Source organism: Bos javanicus, chromosome 5, assembly GCF_032452875.1.
Source record: "Bos javanicus breed banteng chromosome 5, ARS-OSU_banteng_1.0, whole genome shotgun sequence".
NCBI lineage: Eukaryota > Metazoa > Chordata > Mammalia > Artiodactyla > Bovidae > Bos > Bos javanicus.
The window spans coordinates 99222756-99248367 of record NC_083872.1 but is presented as its reverse complement, the minus strand read 5'-3'; the positions used below and the strand labels follow the sequence as shown (position 1 = coordinate 99248367).

Here is a 25612-nt window from a genome sequence, read left to right as displayed (position 1 = left end):
GATATGCTACGCTACGCTAAGTCACTTCAGTCGTGTCCGACTCTGTGTGACCCCATAGACAGCAGCCCACCAGGCTCCCCCGTCCCTGGGATTCTCCAGGCAAGAACACTGGAGTGGGTTGCCATTTCCTTCTCCAATGCAGGAAAGTGAAAAGTGAAAGTGAAGTTGCTCAGTCGTGTCCGACTCTTAGCGACACCATGGATTGCAGCCTACCAGGCTCCTCCGTCCATGGGATTTTCCAGGCAAGAGTACTGGAGTGGGGTGCCATTGCCTTCTCCAAAAAAGTAGATAAGAAACCTGCTTAAGAACTGGGCAAAAATTTAAACATACACTCCATAGAAGCAGAAAGACAGGGGTCAAATTATATTCTTCTGGCATCAGGTCCCCGATCCAAGTGCAGAATAAGGCCCTGAATGATTTCGATACCCTGGAATGAAGTGGCTATTATTCTTGGTTTAAATAAGATTTCTGTCTCCAGCAGAGTGTGAATAATAAAACAGATTCAGTTGCCATTGGCATATATTGTAACCTCCAGGAAAGGAGCTCTAAGGAAGACCTTCAAGGTCAACACAATACAGAAGTAAATAACCTGAGTCCTTGGTGATGGACTGGAACACTCTCTCCTTCAGATGCCTAGGCAGATGAGATAATTTCCTTATAGTTAACACTAGTTTGAGATAAGACTTTTTACAGTCAAAACTTCCTAATTAATATATGTCCCCCAAATATTGCTAATATGTACATATTTCCAGGTACCAGTTCATGCTGAATGTAATAAAGCATGATGTTTCCTATGCCTTAGGAATATTAACAATTAATGAGTAATTCTTTTTATCTGTGGAAACTTCATTCAGTATATAAAAGTAGTATAAATGAGAACATATTATATTTTGCAATCATCTAGAATTATTGATTAAACTAACTTCATCCAACAGGGAGCATAAGTAGGAAAATAGTTCTATACATTGTTTAAAAAGTCCTCAGATTTTCTCTATCCTCTTTTCAAAGAAAACTCATTTTCAGTGTTACCATACAAACTAAGATGCAAATGTCACATGTTTAGCATAAATAGGATTTCCATTTTACCAGGAACAGAAATTTCATGCAAAGTAGACAGCATTTTCATGGTAACCAAATCTCAGCCATTAGAAATATACTTTGGAAAGGAAAATTTCCAAGTTGACTAGGATCTTATATCCAAAGCATATGAGAGGAAGACAGTCTTGTCTCTCTAGGGACATTTTCTTCTTCTATGGCCTATCCTGGCCTCACTGATGTTCCAAGTTGACAACATTCTCAGGTCACATCTGAGTAGATTAGAATTTTGGAAGCTGGAAGCAAATTTCAAGTAGGAAACTACTGGCCCATTCACTCCTTCCTTATAAACCTCCAACTTTTATTAGGGTGACAGAGTAGGTTGAATTGTGTCTCATGCCAAAAGGTATACCCAAGAGCTAACCCCTGGTATCCGTAAATGTGTTCTTATTTGGAAAAGGGGTCTATGCAAATGTAGGATTCGGGTGGAATCTAAATATTATGACTGGTTGTCCTTAGGAGAGAGAGGAAGAATCAACATACAGAAAGAAGAAGACCATGAGAACCAGGAGGCAGGGATAGGGGTTACTACTTCTACCATTAAAGGACTATCAGGGAGTACCAGAAGGTGGAAGAGGCAAGAAAGAATTCTGTAGAGCCTTCAGAGAGAGTGTATTCCTACTGATCCCTTCATTTCAGACTTCTAGACTCCAGAACTGTGAGGAATAAATTTCTGTTTCTTGAAGGCAGTAAATCTTTGATAATTTCTTACAGCAGTCCTGGAAAACTAATACAGATGTTTCTATTATTGAAAAAATAATTAACAAACACTTTTTAGTTAAAACAATGAAATTTTACGTGAAAAGCTTCATAAATTTTTACTAACTGCATACATTCCTATAACACAGTCTAGACCAAGAAGCAGACACAATCTACTCCCTAGAAGACAACCTCAAGCTACTCCTAGTTACAACCTCACAGTCTCCCACTGTTTTGTACTTTTATGTACAAACTCATAAAGAACATAAATTTAGTTTCTTTCTTTCACATCCAGTTTTCAAGATTCATCTATATGTTTACATATAATTGTAGCTCATTTATCCTCACTGCTATACTATACAGCCATGGAAGCCTGTCTTTTGGCAGTAGGGTGAATGAGCTGTGCATTATCCAGTTGTTTTATTTTTCTTGCATAATCTTAAATGTCCCCTTCTTCCTTTTTCTTTAGCCACTCAGCTTCTCTAGGGCATTCTTCCATTCTTTGTTTCTCTCCTCTTTCAAAAGCAATCCTCAGGAGACAGACATCTCAAACTGTGTATTTTCAACTTTCTTCCTTCCTTGCTATGACCTGCTAGGATTCTTGTTCAATATTTTCACATTTAGAATGACTATTTTTTCTTCATAAAGTAATTTTAGTCAAGTCTTAAGTCCTCATTCCATAATTAAGTCTTCCATAAAATTTTTCCAGGAAGCTCTCATGATATTGTCAGGACCACCACGAATCTCCATAAGGGGATAGAGCAGAGTTGATTCTCTTCATTGCTTACTGATTCACTTCCTTTAATATTCTTTGTAATAAACCAGTAATCTACTGAGTACACACATCTTCTGAGTTTTGTGAGCCAATCTAGCAAATTAATCTAATTCAAGCAGGGGTTTGTTGGAATCTCCAATTTATAGCCAATAAGTCAAAAGCACATGTAACAACCTGAGCTTACAATTGGCATCTGAAGTGGGGGTAGTCTTGTGGGACTGAGGCCTTAACCTATGAAATCTGATGCCATCTTCAGGTTGGTAAGGGCAGAGTTGAGACAATTGCTTGGTGAGGTTGGGAAGACTCCCATACATCAGAATTTGGTGTCAGAATCAATAAATACACATCTACAAGATTACTCATAGTACTATTGTTTGTAGTTGCAAGATATCAGAAACAAATGAACATATACACAGAACCTGTTGGATTAACTCTGGTACATTCAGGCAATGGAGTACTAAAAAGGTGTGAAAAAGAATGAGAAACAATTTCACAATTGGATGCAGTGATTTCTTACATATGATAAAAGCATTGTGCAAACTATATTTTATATAAGGAATATGGAAAATTTAATATTCACATGCTTATTTTTTCAAAAATAAAATTAGGAGGAAAAATGCAGAAATGAATGAGATTGATAATTTATAGGGAGAAATTCAAAATGAGATAGAAGTTATGGAAGTGAAAAATATATTCTCAGTATGCTTTTTGGGTAATTTTGACACTTGAAATGATGTTAATATTTTACATTAAACATATAAAATAAAGGCTGGGGAAAAAACCTAAAACAGACTCATTAAGAAACAAATCTCACTTTTTCAAATGAATATAAACATGCTAAAGGAAAAGAAAGAGAACTTACCAAAGTAACTTTGGAACACAGTAGTATTTAGACTTTGTGCCCTGATACAGTCATGTATTAAAAAGCATATTAAAAAGCAGAGACACAACTTTGCCAATAAAGGTCCATCTAGTCAAAGCTATAGTTTTTCCAGCAGTCATGTATGTCTGTGAGAGTTGGACTATAAAGAAAGCTGAGTGCCAAAGAATTGATGCTTTTGAACTGTGGTCTTGGAGAAGACTCTTTTTTTTTTCTTTTTGGAGAAGACTCTTGAGAGTCCCTTGGACTGCAAGATCCAACCAGTCAATCCTAAAGGAAATCGGTCTTGAATATTCATTGGAAGGACTGATGCTGAAGCTGAAACTCCAATCCTTTGTCCACCTGATGCGAAGAAATGACTCATTGGAAAAGACACTGATTGAGGGATCTTTTGATTTGAGGGTGGGAGAAGGGGATGACAGAGGATGAGATGGTTGGATGGCATCATTGACTCAATGGACATGAGTTTCACCAAGCTCTGGAAGTTGGTGATGGACTGGGAAGCCTGCAGTCCTGCAGTCCATGGGGTCGCAAAGAGTTGGACATGACTGAGCTACTGAACTGAACTGAAAGAAAATAAAGAAAAGTGAAGTTGCTCAGTCGTGTCCAACTCTTTGCGACTCCATGGACTGTAGCCTACCAGGTTCCTCTGTCTATGGGATTTTCCAGGCAAGAGTACTTGAGGGGTTGCCTTTCCCTTCTCTAGGGGATCTTCCCCACACAGGGATTGAACCTGGGTCTCCTGCATTGCAGGCAAGACACCTTACTGTCTGAGCCACCAGGGAAGCTGAACTGAACTGATAGTCATATATGAGCTGCAACAAAGTACTTAACTGTAGTTAATAGTGTCTTCTTCCTCCCTTCCTTACTTCCTTTCCTCCCCTCCTTCTCTCTCCTTCTTCTTTCCTTTCTCCCTTCATTCCTTCTTTCTTTTTTCATTCTTTCTTTCCCTCTCTCTCTTCCTTTCTTCCCCCTTTCTCTTCCTTCTAGAAGTGGTATGAGTTAACAAATCTGAAACTAACTTCAGTGTATATTAGAAAGAAGAAAGTGAAAGTAGCTCAGTTGTGTCCAACTCTTTGCAACCTCATGGACTATAGCCTGCCAGGCTCCTCCATCCATGGGATTTTCCAGGCAAGAATACTAGGGTGCGTTGCCATTCCTTCTACAGGGGATTTTCCTGACCCAGGAATTAAACCCAGGTTTCCTGTATTGCAGGCAGACTCTACTGCCTGAGACACCACAGAAATACTCAGTGAATGTTCAGTTCAGCTCAGTCCAATCGCTCAGTCATGTCTGGCTCTTTGCGACCCCATGGACTGCAGCATGACAGCCTTCCCTGTCCATCACCAACTCTTGGAGCCTACTCAAACTTATGTCCATCAAGTCAGTGATGCCATCCAACCATCTCATTCTCTGTTGTCCCCTTCTCCTTCCACCTTTAATCTTTCTAAGCATCAAGGTCTTTCCCAATGAGACAGTTCTTCGCATCAGGTGGCCAAAGTATTGGAGTTTCAGCTTCAGCATCGTCCTTCCAATGAATATTGAGGACTGATTTCCTTTGGGATTGACTAGTTGGATCTCCTTGCAGTCCAAGGGACTCTTGAGATTCTTCTCCAACTCCACAGTTCAAAAGCATCAATTTTTTGGCGCTCAGCTTTCTTTTTGGTCCAACTCTCACATCCATACATGACTACTGGAAAAACCATAGCTTTGACTAGATGGACCTTTGTTGGTAAAGTAATGTCTCTGTTTTTTAATATGCTGTTTAGGTTGGTCATAGCTTCTCTTCCAAGGAGCAAGTGTCTTTTAATTTCATGGCTGCAGTCATCATCTGCAGTGATTTTGGAGCCCACCAAAATAAAGTCTGTCAATACTGGATTGGGTAGTCTTTCCCTTCTCCAGGGGAGCTTCCCAACCCAGGTATCAAACTCAGGTCTCCCTCACTACAGGTGGATTCTTTACTAGCTGAGCCAAAAGGGAAGCCCTAGAATACTGGAATGGGTAGCCTTTCCCTTCTCCGGGGGATCTTCCCAACTCAGGGATTGAACCCAAGTCTCCCACACTGCAGGTGAATTCCTTACCAAATGAGCTACCAGGGAAGCCCTCAGTGTATATTAGGACTGAATAAATGACTATATAAACTGAATAAAGCAAGATCCACATTTTTCATGGTTAAAGAGAGGATTTGCAACATGGCAAAAAGGAAGACTGTAGTTTTGAATTGCAGTAGAGACACAAACACAGACACATCATACATTACAAATAGAGAGATACACAGACGCAGAGAGGGAGAAAGAAGTAAGTAGGTGGGCGTAATGTTTATATCCAGCCAAATCTTGGTTTTCAAATACCCTTTTTCCCTCAAATAAATGAAGATTTCTTGGATAAATAGTGAACCCAAGGCTGGATGAGGAAAACACAAAGCAAGCCTGAAATGTTTTGGTTTGTGAGAACATAAGGAAACATGAAGGAAGAACGAGGCCATGTCAAAAGGACACAGGAGACAATTTGAAGTTCTCACTCGACAAATCTAGAGAAATGTAGGCATTAAAATAAATAAGAGAAATACTATAATAATATTTCTTTGAGTGTGTGTGTGTGTGTGTGTGTGTGTGTGTGTGTGAAGAACTATCAATGCTTCAGGGAATTCAAGTAAAATACAAAGAGAAATTTTGTTTAGAGGCTTATCCACCAATGACATCTTTATAATCAATAGTCTCCAAGCTGTTTTTGGCCTAGGGTTGGGTGGGAGAAACCACTGCAAGGGAAGGAAAGTGCCTGAGCCACTCAATTTGTGTATGGGATTAAAATCTCATTGAAAATTGACATTACCTGAGACATAGTCAAAATCTTTTTGTAAGATTTTAGTTATGTTCAATAACACAGTTAAAAACACTGCAAGAAAGCAGTGTAAGAGAAACAGATCTTGAGGAATTTCATTACTAGGCTACCTTTTTGTGATATCCATTTCTCCCCAAGCCTGTCATGGAGTTCTAAGAAGTTTTTCTTTCTCCTAGCACTTTAATAGCTTCAGTACCCTCAAAGAGGCTTGGTTAAGCTTGCTGTTTCCAAGAATTAGGATAAATGAGTGTCCACAGGGATAGAGGATGGTGGTTGTCATACCAAAAATAAATAGCAGTTTGTTTTCAGGCACTGTCACACTTAATATTTGTATGGCAGTGCCTACAAAATACAGGATAAAGAGGATGATAAAAGACACCAAAATCTTCATTGCTTTGATGTGTGCTTCTGTACTGGGGTCTCTGAATCCTGTGGCATTCAATTGCATCCTCCTGTTGTGCCTCCAAAGGGAAGCGATTATTAAGAAACATGTAATCAGGCATAGTACAAAGACAAGAAATGTTCCAAGATTGAACAAAATCTGATTTATAAAGTATTCACTTTTCTGCATGGTGACCAACCCGGTTGTGCTTCTGTTCTTCATAATATTATTAATAAAAGGCATTGTAATGTTTGGAAAAGTAAATAACCATGAAATGGGCAAACATCCCATTAGAAGAAGAAGAATCTCAGTGATGTGACCCTTCAGCCAGAGAAAAATGCAGTGGGAAAAGTTGGCTATTTTCAGGAAGTAGAAGATGCTGAGGCTAGTGGTAAACCAGACACTTGATTGATTCATAATTATCCATAAGTAAGCTATATATTGACTTAGATTACCAGACAAATAAATATCTGGAGAAAACACTCTCACATATGCATCTGTAGTTATTATCCATATCAGACAAAATCTGGAAGAGGCTAAGCCAGTGAGAATAAGGCTGAGTGTAGAGATCTTCTTATTTTTCACACAGTTAATGCAGTTTACTAGTCCAATAAACCCATTCCCTAAAACCCCCAATACTGACTCATTAACTGCTACAAAAAGGAGGAGGCCTTCTCCTATACTCAGCATGTCTGCCAATCCTTAATCGTATTCCTGTTTCATTAATTTTCTTTTTTGTTTGTTTGTTTCATTAATTTTCAATTACCTGCTGCAGAAAAAGGCAGATATTGCTGCTTTGTGGTAGAATGATTTTCTTCTCTTTCATTTCATAAAGACTTAAAAGCACACCAATTGCTGCCTTGACATGGAATCCAAAACAGCTTGACAGAGACCCCTCCAGTTATGTCTATAAAATTTAGTTAATCAATGTGTGTCCTGACCTAATGCCTACCCACAATTTGTTAAGATGCAAATAAATGTTTCTGTTTCCTGAAATCTACTTGTCCTCCTGAGACTATTTTGCATAGTTACCCTGGATTGTGCAGTAGGAGTGCCAAACACATTCCTACAGAAATCAGAGCAGAATAAATAATTGAAATTTTCAGTGTCACCTTTGATGTCATTTATATTGTGTTAATAATGACAAAAAAGATATATAGAGCAAAAACAGTGTGTAGATGAGATGGATGAATTTAGCCATTGTAGACACAACTTGCTTCTTTGAAAACATCAAGAAAGTTGATTAGCGTGACCAAAGCCTCATGCTAACTAACAGGCTTCCCAGGTGGCTTAGTGATAAAAAATGTGCCTGGCAATGTAGGAGACTCAAAATACATGGGCTTGATCCCTGGGTTGTGAAGATCCCCTAAAGAACGAAATGGGTGCCCACTCCAGTATTCTTGCCTGGAGAAATCCATGGACAGCTGAGCCTGGAGGGTTACAGTCCATGGGGACACAAAGAGTCAGACTTAACAACTGAGTACACACTTAAGTGTGCTAAGAATTAAAAAAAAAAAAATGCCAGAAGTGAAATGTGGTATCATAACTGGTTCCATGGACTTTTAAAGGAATATTACGAGCAATTTAAGTCCCCATTTTGAAAAACTAGATGAAATGTATCAATTCTTTGAAAAACACCAGTTGTCAAAACTCACACAAGAAGAAATAGAAATGTGAATAGGCCTACATTTGCTATTAAAATAAGGGTTGATTAATAAACTTCAAATTCAGAAAACAACAGGCCCAGGTGGAGTCACTAGTAAATCATCATAAACCTTAAAGAAATATTATAGTAATTCTCTCCAGTCTCTTTCAAAGGATAGAAGCAGAGGGAATGATTTCCAACTCATTCTAAGTTCAGTATTGTCCTAATACCAAAATCAGACATAGACATTACTGGAAGATAAAACTACAGACCAATATCTCTCATGACCACAGATGTGAAAATTCTCACTGCAATACAACGTTAATCCAAAAATGTATAAAAAATATATCGCACAAACCAATGGTATTTAGGCTGAATATACAAACCGGTTCAACATTTGAAAATAAAACTGGCCCAGTTTTTAACTAGGTTGAGTATCATGAATTCTTTTTATACTCTGGATAATAGTTGTTTATGTCTTTTGCAAATATTTTACCCAGTCTGTGGCTTGTCTTTTCTTTTTCTTGACTGTGTCTCTTGCAAAGCAGAGAGAAAAAAAAAAATCCAGTTGCCATTGGCAATTATCTTGTAACCCCCAAAGAGAGGAGGTCTAGGATGAAGGCCAACAAAATAGAGGCAAATAACCTGAGTCCTTGGTCGTGGACTGGAACCTTCTCCCTTCTAGATACCTAGGTAAGTGAAAAAATTAATTTCCTTATAGATTACACTAGTTTGAGACAAGATATTTTTAATTTATTTTTTTATTGCAGGATAATTGCTTTACAGAATTTTGCTGTTTTCTGCCAAACCTCAACATGAATCAGCCATAGGTATACATATATCCCCTCCCTTTTGAACCTCCCTCCCATCTCCCTCCCCATCCCACCCCTCTAGGTTGATACAGAGCCTCTGTTTGAGTTTCCTGAGCTGTACAGCAAATTCCCATTGGCTATCTATTTTGAAAATGGTAATATAAGTTTCCACGTTACTCTTTCCATACACCTCACCCTCTCCTCTCCTCTTCTCATGTCCTGAAGTCTATTCTCTGTCTGTTTCTCCTTTGCTGCCTTGCAAATCAGTTCTTCAGTACCATTTTTCTAGATTCCATATATGTGTATTAGAATATGACATTTATCTTTCTCTTTTCTGACTCACTTCACTCTGTATAATAGGTTCTAGGTTCATCCACCTCATTAGATCTGACTCAAATGCATTCATTTTTATGGTTGAGTAATATTCCACTGGAAAAGGGAATGGCAAACCACTTCAGTATTCTTGCCTTGAGAACCCCATGAACAGTATGAAAAGGCAAAATTATAGGATACTGAAAGAGGAACTCCCCAGGTCAGTAGGTGCCCAATATGCTACTGGAGATCAGTGGAGAAATAACTCCAGAAAGAATGAAGGGATGGAGCCAAAGCAAAAAGAGTACCGAGCTGTGGATGAGACTGGTGATAGAAGCAAGGTCCGATGCTGTAAAGAGCAATATTGCATAGGAACCTGGGATGTCAGGTCCATGAATCAAGGCAAATTGGAAGTGGTCAAACAGGAGATGGCAAGAGTGAACATCGATATTCTAGGAATCAGCGAACTGAAATGGACTGGAATGGGTGAATTTAACTCAGATGACCATTATATCTACTACTTCGGGCAGGAATTCCTCAGAAGAAATGGAGTAGCCATCATGGTCAACAAAATAGTCCAAAATGCAATACTTGGATGCAATCTCAAAAATGACAGAATGACCTCTGTTCATTTCCAAGGCAAACCATTCAATATCACAGTAATCCAAGTCTATGCCCCAACCAGTAACACTGAAGAAGCTGAAGTTGAACGGTTCTATGAAGACCTACAAGACCTATTAGAACTAACACCCCAAAAAGATGTCCTTTTCATTATAGAGGACTGGAATGCAAAAGTAGGAAGTCAAGAAACACCTGGAGTAACAGGCAAATTTGGCCTTGGAATACGGAATGAAGCAGGGCAAAGACTAATAGAGTTTTGCCAAGAAAATGCACTGGTCATAACAAACACCCTCTTCCAAGAACACAAGAGAAGACTCTACACATGGACATCACCAGATGGTCCACACCGAAATCAGATTGATTATATTCTTTTTTTTTTTTTATGTTGCTACTTAATGAAACCTATATTTATTTATTTTTTTTTAATTTTTTTTTTAATTTCAGGTATACACGTGCTCCCCATCCTGAACCCTCCTCCCTCCCCCCTCCCCATACCATCCCCCTGGGCCGTCCCAGTGCACCAGCCCCAAGCATCCAGCATCGTGCACTGAACCTGGACTGGCATCTCGTTTCATACATGACATTTCACATGTTTCAATGCCATTCTCCCAAATCTTCCCACCCTCTCCCTCTCCCACAGAGTCCATAAAACTGTTCTATACATCAGTGTCTCTTTTGCTGTCTCGTATACAGGGTTATCGTTACCATCTTTCTAAATTCCATATATATGCGTTAGTATACTGTATTTATGTTTTTCCTTCTGGCTTACTTCACTCTGTATAATAGGCTCCAGTTTCATCCACCTCATTAGAACTGATTCAAATGTATTCTTTTTAATGGCTGAGTAATACTCCATTGTGTATATGTACCACTGCTTTCTTATCCATTCATCTGCTGATGGACATCTAGGTTGCTTCCATGTCCTGGCTATTATAAACAGTGGTGCGATGAACATTGGGGTACACGTGTCTCTTTCCCTTCTGGTTTCCTCAGTGTGTATGCCCAGCAGTGGGATTGCTGGATCATAAGGCAGTTCTATTTCGTTTTTTAAGGAATCTCCACACTGTTCTCCATAGTGGCTGTACTAGTTTGCATTCCCACCAACAGTGTAAGAGGGTTCCCTTTTCTCCACACCCTCTCCAGCATTTATTATTTGTAGACTTTTGGATCGCAGCCATTCTGACTGGTGTGAAATGGTACCTCATAGTGGTTTTGATTTGCATTTCTCTGATAATGAGTGATGTTGAGCATCTTTTCATGTGTTTGTTAGCCATCTGTATGTCTTCTTTGGAGAAATGTCTATTTAGATCTTTGGCCCATTTTTTGATTGGGTCATTTATTTTTCTGGAGTTGAGCTGTAGGAGTTGCTTGTATATTTTTGAGATTAGTTGTTTGTCGGTTGCTTCATTTGCTATTATTTTCTCCCATTCTGAAGGCTGTCTTTTCACCTTGCTAATAGTTTCCTTTGATGTGCTGGAACAAAATAGAAAGCCCAGAGATAAATCCACGCACATATGGACACCTTATCTTTGACAAAGGAGGCAAGAATATACAATGGATTAAAGACAATCTGTTTAACAAGTGGTGCTGGGAAATCTGGTCAACCACTTGTAAAAGAAAGAAACTAGAACACTTTCTAACACCATATACAAAAATAAACTCAAAATGGATTAAAGATCTCAACGTAAGACCAGAAACTATAAAACTCCTAGAGGAGAACATAGGCAAAACACTCTCTGACATACATCACAGCAGGATCCTCTATGACCCACCTCCCAGAATATTGGAAATAAAAGCAAAAATAAACAAATGGGACCTAATTAAACTTAAAAGCTTCTGCACATCAGATTGATTATATTCTTTGCAGCCAAAGATGGAGAAGCTCTATACAATCAGCAAAAACAAGACCAGGAGCTGACTGTGGCTCAGATCATGAACTCCTTATTGCCAAATTCAGACTGAAATTGAAGAAACTAGGGAAAACCACTAGACCATTCAGGTATGACCTAAATCAAATCCCTTATGATTATACAGTGGAAGTGAGAAATAGATTTAAGGGCCTAGATCTGATAGATAGAGTGCCTGATGAACTATGGAATGAGGTTCGTGACATTGTACAGGATACAGGGATCAAGACCATCCCCATAGAAAAGAAATGCAAAAAAGCAAAATGGCTGTCTGGGGAGGCCTTACAAATAGCTGTAAAAAGAAGTGAAGTGAAAAGCAAAGGAGAAAAGGAAAGATATAAGCATCTGAATGCAGAGTTCCAAAGAATAGCAAGAAGACATAAGAAAGCCTTCCTTAGCGATCAATGCAAAGAAATAGAGGAAAACAACAGAATGGGAAAGACTAGAGATCTCTTCAAGAAAATTAGAGATACCAAGGGAACATTTCATGCAAAGATGGGCTTGATAAAGGACAGAAATGGTATGGACCTAACAGAAGCAAAAGATATTAAGAAGAGGTGGCAAGAATACACAGAAGAACTGTACAAAAAAGATTTTCACGACACAGATAATCACGATGGTGTGATCACTGACCTAGAGCCAGACATCCTGGAATGTGAAGTCAAGTGGGGCTTAGAAAGCATCACTACGAACAAAGCTAGTGGAGGTTTGGGAGAATGGCATTGAAACATGTAAAATATCATGTAAGAAACGAGTTGCCAGTCCAGGTTCAATGCACGATACTGGATGCTTGGGGCTAGTGCACTGGGACGACCCAGAGGGATGGTATGGGGAGGGAGGAGGGAGGAGGGTTCAGGATGGGGAACACATGTATACCTGTGGCGGATTCATTTTGATATTTGGCAAAACTAATACAATTATGTAAAGTTTAAAAATAAAATAAAATTAGAAAAAAAAAAAGAAAGCTAGTGGAGGTGATGGAATTCCAGTTGAGCTATTTCAAATCCTGAAAGATGATGCTGTAAAAGTGCTGCACTCAATATGCCAACAAATTTAGAAAACTCAGCAGTGACCACAGGACTGGAAAAGGTCAGTTTCATTCCAATCCCAAAGAAAGGCAATGCCAAAGAATGCTCAAACTACCACACAATTGCACTCATCTCACACGCTAGTAAAGTAATGTTTACATTCTCCAAGCCAGGCTTCAGCAATATGTGAACCATGAACTTCTAGACGTTCAAGCTGGTTTTAGAAAAGGCAGAGGAATCAAAGATCAAATTGCAAACATCAGCTGGATCCTCGAAAAAGCAAGAGAGTTCCAGAAAAACATCTATTTCTGCTTTATTGACTATGCCAAAGCCTTTGACTGTGTGGATCACAGTAAACTGTGGAAAATTCTGAAAGAGATGGGAATACTAGAGCATTTGATCTGCCTCTTGAGAAATTTGTATGCAGGTCAGGAAGCAACAGTTAGAACTGCACATGGAACAATAGACTGGTTTCAAATAGGAAAAGGAGTATGTCAAGGGTGTATATTGTCACCCTGCTTATTTAACTTATATGCAGAGTACATCATGAGAAACGCTGGACTGGAAGAACCACAAGCTCGAATCAAGATTGCCAAGAGAAATATCAATCACCTCAGATATGCAGATGACACCACCCTTATGGCAGAAAGTGAAGAGGAGCTAAAAAGCCTCTTGATGAAAGTGAAAGAGGAGAGTGAAAAAGTTGGCTTAAAGCTCAACATTCAGAAAACGAAGATCATGGCATCTGGTCCCATCACCTCATGGGAAATAGATGGGGAAACAGTGTCAGACTTTATTTTTTGGGGCTCCAAAATCACTGCAGATGGTGACTGTAGCCATGAAATTAAAAGATGCTTACTCCTTGGAAGGAAAGTTATGACTAACCTAGATAGCATATTCAAAAGCAGAGACATTACTTTGCCAGCAAAGGTTCGTCTAGTCAAGTCTATGGTTTTTCCTGTGGTCATGTATGGATGTGAGAATTGGACTGCGAAGAAGGCTGATGCTTTTGAACTGTTGTGTTGGAGAAGACTCTTGAGAGTCCCTTGGACTGCAAGGAGATCCAACCAGTCCATTCTAAAGGAGATCAGCCCTGGGATTTCTTTGGAAGGAATGATGCTAAAGCTGAAACTCCAGTACTTTGGCCACCTCATGCGAAGAGTTGACTCATTGGAAAAGACTCTGATGCTGGGAGGGATTGGGGGCAGGAGGAGAAGGGGACGACAGAGGATGAGATGGCTGGATGGCATCACCGACTCAATGGACATGAGTTTGAGTGAACTCTGGGAGTTGGTGATGGACAGGGAGGCCTGGCGTGCTGCGATTCATGGGGTCGCAAAGAGTTGGACATGACTAAGCGATTGAACTGAACTGAATATTCCATTGTATATGTGTACCACAACTTCTTTATCCATTCATCTGTCAATGGATATCTAAGTTGCTTCCATGTTCTAGCTATTGTAAATAGTGCTGCAGTGAACAATAGGATACATGTGTCTTTTTCAATTTTGGTTTCCTCAGGTTGTATGCCAAGGAATGGGATTGCTGGGTCATGTGGTGGTTTTATTCTTAGTTTTTTAAGGAATTTCCATATCGTCTTCCATAGTGACTGTATCAATTTCATTCCCACCCACAGTGCAAAAGCATTCCCTTTTGTCCAACAAAAAGGAATTCCTTTTCCAGCATTTATTGTTCGTAAACTTTTTGATGATGGCTATTCTGACCAATGTGAGGTAATATCTCATTATAGTTTTGATTTCAGTTCAGTTTAGTCGCTTAGTCATGTCCTACTCTTTGTGACCCCATGAACCACAGCACGCCAGGCCTCCCTGTCCATCACCAACTGCCAGAGTCTACCCAACCACATGTCCATTGATTCGGTGATGCCATCCAACCATCTCATTCTCTTTCACCCCCTTCTCCTCCTGCCCTCAATCTTTCCCAGCATCAGGGTCTTTTCAAATGAGTCAGCTCTTTGCATCAGGTGGCCAAAGTAATATTTCTGGGTATTTGGGGACATTAAGGATGAGGATTAGGTTTTTTTTATAAGCTGATAACTGACCAATATTTTGGTATACCTTTGGATTAGAAAAAGAATGTGGATAAATTTGATGGTGTTAATTAAACTGCAGCTCCATGCCTAAAAATTCTCTTTTATTTTTAAAAAAAATTATTTATTTTTAATTGAAGGATCATCATTGCTTTACAATATTGATTTGGTTTCTGCCATACATCAACATGAATTATTCATAGGTATACGTATGTATGGGCTTCCCTCGTAACTCAGCTGTTAAAGAATCTACCTGCAATGCATAAGACCCTGGTTCAATTCCTGGGTCAGGAAGATCCCCTGGAGAAGGGATAGGCTACTTACTCCAGTATTCTCGCCTGAATAATTCAGAGGAGCCTGGCAGGCTACAGTCTATAGCATTGGAAAGAGCCAGACATGACTGGGTGACTAAGCACAGCACAGCACATACATCTGTCCCCTCCCACCTCCAACCCTTTCCCACCTCTCTAGGTTGTTAAAGAGCCCCAATTTGAGTTCCCTGAGTCATACAGTAGATTTCCATTGGCTATATGTTTTACAGATGGCAGTGTATATGCTTCCATCCTACTCTCTCCATTCATCTTATCCTCTCCTTCCTCCCTACTGCCCATGTCCATAAGTCTGTTCTCTATGTCCCTATCTCCACTGCTGTCTTGCAATTAGGTTCGTCAGTACCATCTTTCTAGATTCCATATATATGTGTTAATATATGATATTTGTTTTCTCTTTCTGACTTAATTCATTCTGTATAATAGGCTCTAGGTTCATCCACCTCATTAGAACTGACTCAAATGCATTCCTTTTGATGGCTGAGTAGTATTCCATTGTATATATATATACCACAGTTTTTTTATTCATTAATCTGTTGATGGACATCTGGGTTGCTTCTATGTCCTAGCTATTGTAAATTGTGCAGCAAGCAACATGAGGGTACATGTGTCTTTTCAATTATGGTTTCCTCAGGGTATTGCCCAGTAGTGGGATTGTTGGGTCACTTGGTAGTTTTATTCTTAGTTTTTTTAAGGTACTGTCTTCCATAGTGGCTGGATCAATTTACATTCCCACCAATAGTGCAAGAGGGTTCCCTTTACTCCACATCCTCTCCAGCACTTGTTGTTTGTATACTTTTTGATGATTGCCAACAACACAAGAGAAGACTCTACACATGGACATCACCAGATGGTCAACACCAAAATCAGATTTATTATATTGTTTGCAGCCAAAGATGGCTGCCATGGTGTGGCAAAGAGTTGGACATGACTGAGTGACTGAACTGAACTGAACTTCTGTGCAAAATCTTTTAATTTTAATTAGGTCCCATTTGTTTATTTGTGTTTTTATTTCCATTATTTTAGGAGGTGGGTCATGGAGGATCTTGCTATGATATATATCATGCAGTCTTCCGCCTATATTTTCCTCTGTGAGTTTTATAGTTTCTGTTCTTACCATTTAGGACTTTAATCCATTCCAAGTTTATCTTTGTGTATGGTGTTAGGAAGAGTTCTAATTTCATTCTTTTACATGTAGTTTTCCAGTTCTCCCAGTATCACTTAAAAATGTCTTTTTTTTTTCTATTTTTTTTCTTTAATAGAAAATTATTTAATTAGTATACATGTGTTCCCCATCCTGAACCCTCCTCCCTCCTCCCTCCCCACACCCTCCCTCTGGGTCGTCCCAGTGCACCAGCCCCAAGCATCCAGCATCGTGCATTGAACCTAGACTGGCATCTCGTTTCACACATGACGTTTCACATGTTTGAATGCCATTCTCCCAAATCTTCCCACCCTCTCCCTCTCCCACAGAGTCCATAAGACTGTTCTATACATCAGTGTCTCTTTTGCTGTCTCGTATACAGGGTTATCGTTACCATCTTTCTAAATTCCATATATATGCGTTAGTATACTGTATTGGTGTTTTTCCTTCTGGCTTACTTCACTCTGTATAATAGGCTCCAGTTTCATCCACCTCATTAGAACTGATTCAAATGTATTCTTTTTAATGGCTGAGTAATACTCCATTGTGTATATGTACCACAGCTTTCTTATCCATTCATCTGCTGATGGACATCTAGGTTGCTTCCATGTCCTGGCTATTATAAACAGTGCTGCAATGAACATCGGGGTACACGTGTCTCTTTCCCTTCTGGTTTCCTCAGTGTGTATGCCCAGCAGTGGGATTGCTGGATCATAAGGCAGTTCTATTTCCAGTTTTTTAAGGAATCTCCACACTGTTCTCCATAGTGGCTGTACTAGTTTGCATTCCCACCAACAGTGTAAGAGAGTTCCCTTTTCTCCACACCCTCTCCAGCATTTATTATTTGTAGACTTTTGGATCACAGCCATTCTGACTGGTGTGAAATGGTACCTCATAGTGGTTTTGATTTGCATTTCTCTGATAATGAGTGATGTTGAGCATCTTTTCATGTGTTTGTTAGCCATCTGTATGTCTTCTTTGGAGAAATGTCTATTTAGATCTTTGGCCCATTTTTTGATTGGGTCAAAATGGTTCAAAATAGGTCAAAAAATGATTATAGTAAAGTTGCAGGATATAAAATCAACACACAGAAATCCCTTGCATTCCTATACACTAATAATGAGAAAACCGAAAGAGAAATTAAGGAAACAATTCCATTCACCATTGCAATGAAAAGAATAAAATACTTAGGAATATATCTACCTAAAGAAACTAAAGACCTATATATAGAAAACTATAAAACACTGGTGAAAGAAATCAAAGAGGACACTAATAGATGGAGAAATATACCATGTTCATGGATTGGAAGAATCAATATAGTGAAAATGAGTATACTACCCAAAGCAATTTATAGATTCAATGCAATCCCTATCAAGCTACCAACAGTATTCTTCACAGAGCTAGAACAAATAATTTCACAATTTGTATGGAAATACAAAAAACCTCGAATAGCCAAAGCGATCTTGAGAAAGAAAAGTGGAACTGGAGGAATCAACCTACCTGACTTCAGGCTCTACTGCAAAGCCACAGTTATCAAGACAGTATGGTACTGGCACAAAGACAGAAATATAGATCAATGGAACAAAATAGAAAGCCCAGAGATAAATCCACGCACATATGGACACCTTATCTTTGACAAAGGAGGCAAGAATATACAATGGATTAAAGACAATCTGTTTAACAAGTGGTGCTGGGAAATCTGGTCAACCACTTGTAAAAGAATGAAACTAGAACACTTTCTAACACCATATACAAAAATAAACTCAAAATGGATTAAAGATCTCAACGTAAGACCAGAAACTATAAAACTCCTAGAGGAGAACATAGGCAAAACACTCTCTGACATACATCACAGCAGGATCCTCTATGATCCACCTCCCAGAATATTGGAAATAAAAGTAAAAATAAACAAATGGGACCTAATTAAACTTAAAAGCTTCTGCACATCAAAGGAAACTATTAGCAAGGTGAAAAGACAGCCTTCAGAATGGGAGAAAATAATAGCAAATGAAGCAACCGACAAACAACTAATCTCAAAAATATACAAGCAACTCCTACAGCTCAACTCCAGAAAAATAAATGACCCAATCAAAAATGCCTTTTTTTAAAAAAATTAATTGTAGATTAAAGTTCTAAATGACTTTATATTTGAACGTTGGCTGTAATATTGATAATTGTATATCATAATGTATTGTTTTTCAGTATCTCTTGCCATGTGTTCATTTGCATGAATATGGTCTTATTTCGTACAACTTATTTGTTTTTCTTTGGAAGGGGTTACTCCTTTGCAATTTTACTTTCTATATTTTTATTTTTTTATCTTCTATTTTCTCTCTTCTTTCATATAACTGTTTTCTTGAATTTGATGGAAAATAGTACAATTACCCAAGAATTCTTGTGTTCTGCAGTGACTCTTTTTCAATGTTGTCTTTCATTCCCCTGAGTGCTATATATTGTTTTGTTCTTTAAAGTTTTGTTGGTTTTCTTTTACTTTGCTTACCAGTCTCAAAGAATAAGCCTTCAAATTAGGCCAGCAAATTTCCCCTGAAACCAGAGTGGATTTTATGTTTTATTTTTACAATAATTTAGATTATCCCTCTATTATCAAATTAGACAGATAATTAAATTGCTACTCAGCAATCCAGGAGAGCCAGGGAGAGTTGGTTTTCTTGGAAATTGCAATAGAGGAACTTCTCTTCCATCTTATCTCTCTGTTTTTAAGAATTTTCTCAGATATGTATGACAGGTGCTAGATTAAATGCAACCCAGTTTTTCTTCAAACAGAGAAATAGTTTGGTGGTATCTTACTCCTACGGGATCTACTTCCTCCCATCAACATGGAGCATTAATTTAGAACAACACAGCCTTGGGAAAGCACCTCATCCCATCAGGAGGTTCTGTGATGCTCACCATGGAGCTCTCACACAACTGACTCATTCAACACTCTCAGCTACCTTAATAACTATTTTTTTCAAAACAATCTCTGCTGCTTTGCTATTCACTGACACCTCCTGAACTCTAGAAACAGACAAAGATGCCACTGATGATGTAGAGTCCTTCATTTGCACCTATAGAACCAGCCCCCAGCTTCACCCATCAATCTCCCAAGGCCAGGGTCTTGTCCAAGGAAGTGAAGGTATTGCCAGTAGACACTTAGATGTCTTTCCACTGTCATTTTCAATGGGAATTCAGGCTTTTGCTTACTCCTAAGGATGAGTTCCTATATTCCTAAAGATAATATTCTAAAATATCTCCTAGGAGGATTACAGTAGAGGATTTTCCAGGCAGTGATTATATTTATGGTAACCTTGTATGAGGAGCTGTGGGGGATAAAGGGTAGGTCTACATGGACAGAAGCATAAAGGCCTCACTTGCTGAAGTGGGTCACAGTTCATTGTACAGACACAGATGTTCCCAGTGTTTCAAGCTACCAGTTTAGGGTTTAAACTCCACAAAAGTGAGGTCAAAGTGAAGTCGCTCAGTTGTGTTCAACTCTTTATGACCCCATGAACTGTAGCCTGTCGGGCTCTTTCATCCATGGAATTTTCCAGACAAGGATACTGAAGTGGGTTGCCATTTCCTTCTCCAGGGGATCTTCCAGGCCCAGGGATTGAACCTGGGTCTCTCGCACTGCAGGCAGACTTCTTTATCATCTGAGCCACCAGGGAAGCTTAAACTGCACAAGGGAAGCTCTTAAACTCTACAGTTTTCCCTTAATTTATAACACAATATATTTTGAGTATTTTATTTTTATTTTTTTATCTTCTATGTTTTTACTTTCCCTATAGCAGATTTTGTTTCAGAGTGATTAAATGTGCTTCATTCCTGGCACCAATACCTTATTGTCACTTTCAGAAACTTTGCAATTTTTATTAAACAAAAAGATCAAGAAAATATATCCTCTTCTATTTCTGTGATAATTAAAAATCATAAATTTACTTACAATTTTAGAATTTTCTTTGTATTGAATATAAATTACAACATGACCCATTGATTAAGTAGATTTATTTAAAATTTACCCTTCATATATTTTTTTCTTCCTTAAAAAGAAATGTTATATTAATAAAATGTGTCATAAAGCAGTGTAGCAGACTAATAATAACAGAATCAAAAGCTAATAAAAGAGGTTTAATTCATTATTTTTCATCCACTCAACTATTTTTTGAGCCAAAAGATTTGAGTTTGAATCCCCATGTTAACACCTTAGAGAAAGGTCACTTACATATGACGACCATCAGAATTTTCATCCAAGAAAATGGTATAATAAGTATCTTGTAGGACTTTCTGTGGCTAAAATTAAATAACTGTCAAATTGCCAAGGATAGTCCATGGAATTCAAGGAAGCATTTTCTCTTATGTCAATAGTCTGGTCAATGAAGTTTTTTTTTTTTTTTTAATTCTATCCAGTACAATATGAAAGCAATGGGAGAATGTAGGAGATCCTCAATTACTTGTTTTCTTCCAAACATCAATGGTTCCTCACCAGTTCTTCCATGCTGTGAAGAATTACAATCGCTTGACACAGGATTCAATTTGCCTTAGCAGATTCACAGAAATCTGTCTCAGTTTCCTGCTCCCCAGAATCAGAATAAAAGGGTGAATTGCAGGATAGAGAAATGCTACAGTTTGAGCAGCAATAAAAGTCACGTCATTTTCTAGTGTGAAATAGAACCAAGTTAACATGAATGTAGCCAAATAGTGCACAACTAAGAGAATGATGAAAGAAGTCAAAGTATTTCTTGTTCTCACAAGAACTCCTGTGTTGAGGTCTTTGGATCCTTTGGCATGATGTGTCATCTGCCTGGTATGTCTCCATAAGGAAAAGATTAACAGGAAAAATAAAATGAGTGACACAGCCAAGGGGATGAGAGATCCCAGGTGGAGGAGAATTTGACTGCTGTAGTACTGTGTTTTAGGCATGCATTTTTCCCAAGTCAAGTTGTTTTCTATTTCTAAATGGTCACTGACCCTGAGAGTATTGAACTTTATGTTCAGAAGATTAAAAAACAAAGAGAGACAGAATCCCAACATAATGGTGAAAACAACTCTATTTCTTCTCCATTTTAGCCAGAGAAAGAAGGGGTGGGAAAAATTAGATAGCTTGAGGAAGTAGAAGATGCTGAGGCAGGCAGCACACCAGGTAGCTAAGGAATTGCTCAGATTCCAGAAGAAATCAAAAGTTACTTCTATTACCTGGTGACTATCTAATATTTCTGGATGGAACACTATTCTAATGCCATCCAGGAGAAGTATGAATACCATACCAATTCTGGAGATGGCCAAGCATGTGAAGATGAAGTCAAGCAAGGAGATAGTCTTGCTTTTGAGAGAGTCAGCACAAAGTACTAGTGCAATGAATCCATTTCCGCAAATTCCTGTTATGAATTCTGAGATTTCAATGATCAAAAAAACATATTTGATGATATTTGACATGCCTGCAGAAGTGAAATCCCAGTTACTTCGGTCACTGATGACAGAAAGTCTTCCAAATGATGTTTTGAAAATGATATAACAGTTGAGAATGCTCTTGTTCAGGCTTGTAGTTTGGAGTCTGTTTTAGTCTGGAATAAAAATCCCACTTTGACCAGAGAAAATGAGTATCTTCCTAAAAAACACTTTCAAATGTGAAAACCCTTTAGACTGCAATCTTCCTGTATGAGCTCAATGCTAGAAACTCCTTTCACCATTGTCACAAGCTGAATTCTTCATCTATGAGTTTGACTGAAGGTGAAGTCATATTTGCTAACTTGCAAATAAGGAGAGATTTTATGACACTGTTTTGTGCTTTCTCCCTCCTCAAGCAGGAAATTTCATATGGAGTCACATCAGAATTTAAAGTAACAAATTACCTCCCCACATTTACGAATTTTCTTATAAATTCTGATTTCTGAGATTGAGTATGGTTATGATCCTGAATTCTTAACTGGCTATTGTTTTAATTCAGGATTCTAAGGCTTAGCCTTTATAAACATCAGACTCAGCATTTGTAAATTTTTTATTCTTAGCTTTGCTCTGTAGTATTTCCTATTTAGGGAAAGGTCACAACAAACCTGAGCTCCACACCACCGCACTCCTGGCCCACAGAATTCTGAGTTGGCTAGGATCTTATGTATAAAGCACATAAAAGGAAAAACAGGAAGATGCTCTTGTATCTACAGGGCCTTTTTCTTTCTGCTATGTTCTATCCGCATTTCACTGAACTTCCAAGCTGACAAGATTATCAGGCCTTACTTGAGTAGATTAGAATTTTGGGAAGATGGAAGCAAACTTCAAGGAGGAAACTACTGGCCCCTAATAAGCTCCAACCCTTATTAGAATGACTTAATAGGTGGAATTGTGTCTTCCTCCAAAAGGTATATCCAAGCACTAAATTGTATCTTCCTCCAAAAAGTATATCCAAGCACTGTGAATGTGTTCTTATTTGGAAAAGGGCCCTATGCAAGTGTAAGATTTGAGTGAAATCTAAATATAATGGCTGGCAGGTAGAGGAAGATTCCAATACAGAAAGAAGAAGGTCATGTGCAACTGGAGGCAGGGATAGGCATTACTATTGCTACTATTATATAAGGGATATCAGGGTGCAACAGACGGTAAAGAGGCAAGAAAGGATTCTTCTCTAGAGCCTTCAGTGAGAGTGTATTCCTACTGATACCTTCATTTCAGACTTCTAAACTCCAGAACTCTGAAGAGCAAATTTCTGTTTTCTGATGGCACCAAATGATTTCTTGTGGGCAGTCTTGGAAAAATAATTCAGTTGTTTCTATTATTTTGATATATAATAAAATCTTAAGTTAGGAGCTTAATGAAATTTTACTAACTTCATACACTCCTATAACCATGGCCCAGAACAAGAAACAGACACAATCAACTCCCCAGAAGAAAACATCTTGCCCCTTTTAGCTACAATCTCACAATCTCCCAATCTCCCACTTTTTAAATATTTATGTGTAAGAATTCACAGACAACATAAATTTGCTTTTCTTCATTTAACACTCTGTAAGATTCATCTTTCCATATGATTGTAGCTCATTTATTCTCTCTGCTATCCTGTACAGCCAAGGAAGCCTGTCTTTTTGGCAATGAGGGAAGGAGCTATGCATTGTTCAACTGTCTAACTTCTCTGGCATAATCTTAGATTTTTCCTTCTTTTTTTTTCCCACTCAGCTTCTGTAGGGTATTTCTTTGCTCTTTGTTACCCTCTCCTTTCCAAAAGCAATCTTCATGAGACTGTCTTTCAAATTTTGCACACTTTTTTTTAAATACAAATTTATTTATTTTAATTGTAGTCCTTGCTGTGAATTGCCAGGATCCTTTTTCAGTGTTTTCACAATTATCATTAATATTTTTTTTCCTAGAGTGATTTTAATCATATAATCCTCACTCTGTACTGACATCTTTCACACAGTTTTTTCCAGAAATGTTTCATGCCACCAACACTACCACGAAAATCCGTAAGGGGATACAGCAGAAGCTGGTCCATCTTCATCTTGTTGTCGACTCACAGCCTTTTCCATTCTTTGCGATAAATCAGTAACCTACTGAGTACACCAGATTTCTGAGTTGCATGAGCCACTGTAGCAAATTAAACAAACCCAAGTAGAGAGTTATTGGAGCCTCAGACTTATAGCCAGTAAGTCAAAAGCACAGATAACAACCTGGGCTTGCAATTGGTAGCTCAAGTGGGGATATTCTTGTGGGACTGAGCCCTTCACCTATGGAATTTGATGCTCTCTTCAGGTAGGTAGTGCCAGGGTTGAATTAATTTCTTGGTGACTCCAATTAGAACTGGGTGTCAGAATCAATATATGTATGTTCAAGATTATTCATAGCAACATTGTATGTAACTGCAAAATACCAGAAACAAACCAACATATACACAGAACCTGTTCAATCAAATCTGGTATATTCAAATGATGGAATACTAAAAAGGTGTGAAAGAGAATGAGAAACAATTTCAGAAATGGATGGAATGATTTCTAACATATTGTAAAAGAAAAGAGTAAGCTGGAAAGTGTCTTTTATGTAAGAAATATGGAAAAAGTATGTGCAAACTTGTTTATTTTTTCAAGAATAAAAATAGGAGAAAGAAAGCAATAAATTATAGATAATTTATTATCTATAGTGGAGAAGGAAATGTCAACTCATTCCAATATTCTTGCCTGGGAAATTCCATGGACAGAGGAGCCTGGAAGGCTATAGTCCACAGGGTCGCAAAGAGTTGGCAACTGCTAAGGGACTGAACACATTTTATCTGTAGGGAGTAATTTACTATGAGATTGATGTTATAAGGGGTGAATGATAATATTCTCAGGATGATTTTTGATTGTGTTTGACTCTTGAAATAATATTGATATTTTAAATTAAAAAATAAAATAAGGACTGGGGAAAAATCCTACAACTGAATAAAATTAAAAAAAAACAACAACCCTCACTTAAAAAAAAAAATGAATACTATAACCATGCTAAAGGTAAAGAAAGAAAACTAACCAAAACAACTTTGAAACATAGTATTTTGACTATTATGCCATGATTCAGGCAAACATGAGCTGTAACAAAGTACTGAGCTGTGGTTAATAGTGCCTCCTTCATCCCACCCTTTCTCTCTCCCTCGCTTCCTCCCTCTTTCTTTCTTCCTCTCTCCCTCTTTCTTTCTTTCTCTCTCCCTCTTTCTTTCTTTCTCTTCTTTACTATATGTGAGTTAACAGGTCTGAAACTACTTTCAGTGTGTCCTGTGTGTGCATGCTCAGTTGTTCCAGTTGTGTCTGACTCTGTGCAATCCTACGGACTGTAGCCTGCCAGACTCTTCTGTCCATGGAATTTTTCAGGCAAGAACACTGGAGTGGGTTGCCATTTCCTCCTCCAGGAGATCTTCCTGACCCAGGAATTGAACCCACATCTCTTGTGTTTCCTGCATTGCAGGTGGGTTCTTTACCACTAGAGCCACCTGGGAAGCCCTCAGTGTTTCTTAGGACTGAACAAATGAGTAAATACACTAATAAAAGTGAGAATGATTTTTTCACTACTAAAGACAGGATTTACATCGTGGAAAGATGGAAGCCTGTGATTTTGAAGTGGAATTAGAGATATTAGCA

At 38.4% G+C, this 25612-nt stretch overlaps 1 protein-coding gene across 1 annotated transcript; it reads right to left on the bottom strand.

The window, feature by feature from the left end:
• Positions 1-6462: 6462 nt before the first annotated feature.
• On the bottom strand, positions 6463-7362 carry LOC133248952 (taste receptor type 2 member 10-like). Its single transcript, XM_061419210.1, has one exon. The coding sequence runs from the start codon at positions 7360-7362 to the stop codon at positions 6463-6465; it is 900 nt and encodes a 299-aa protein (XP_061275194.1).
• Between the last annotated feature and the right edge of the window lie 18250 nt (positions 7363-25612).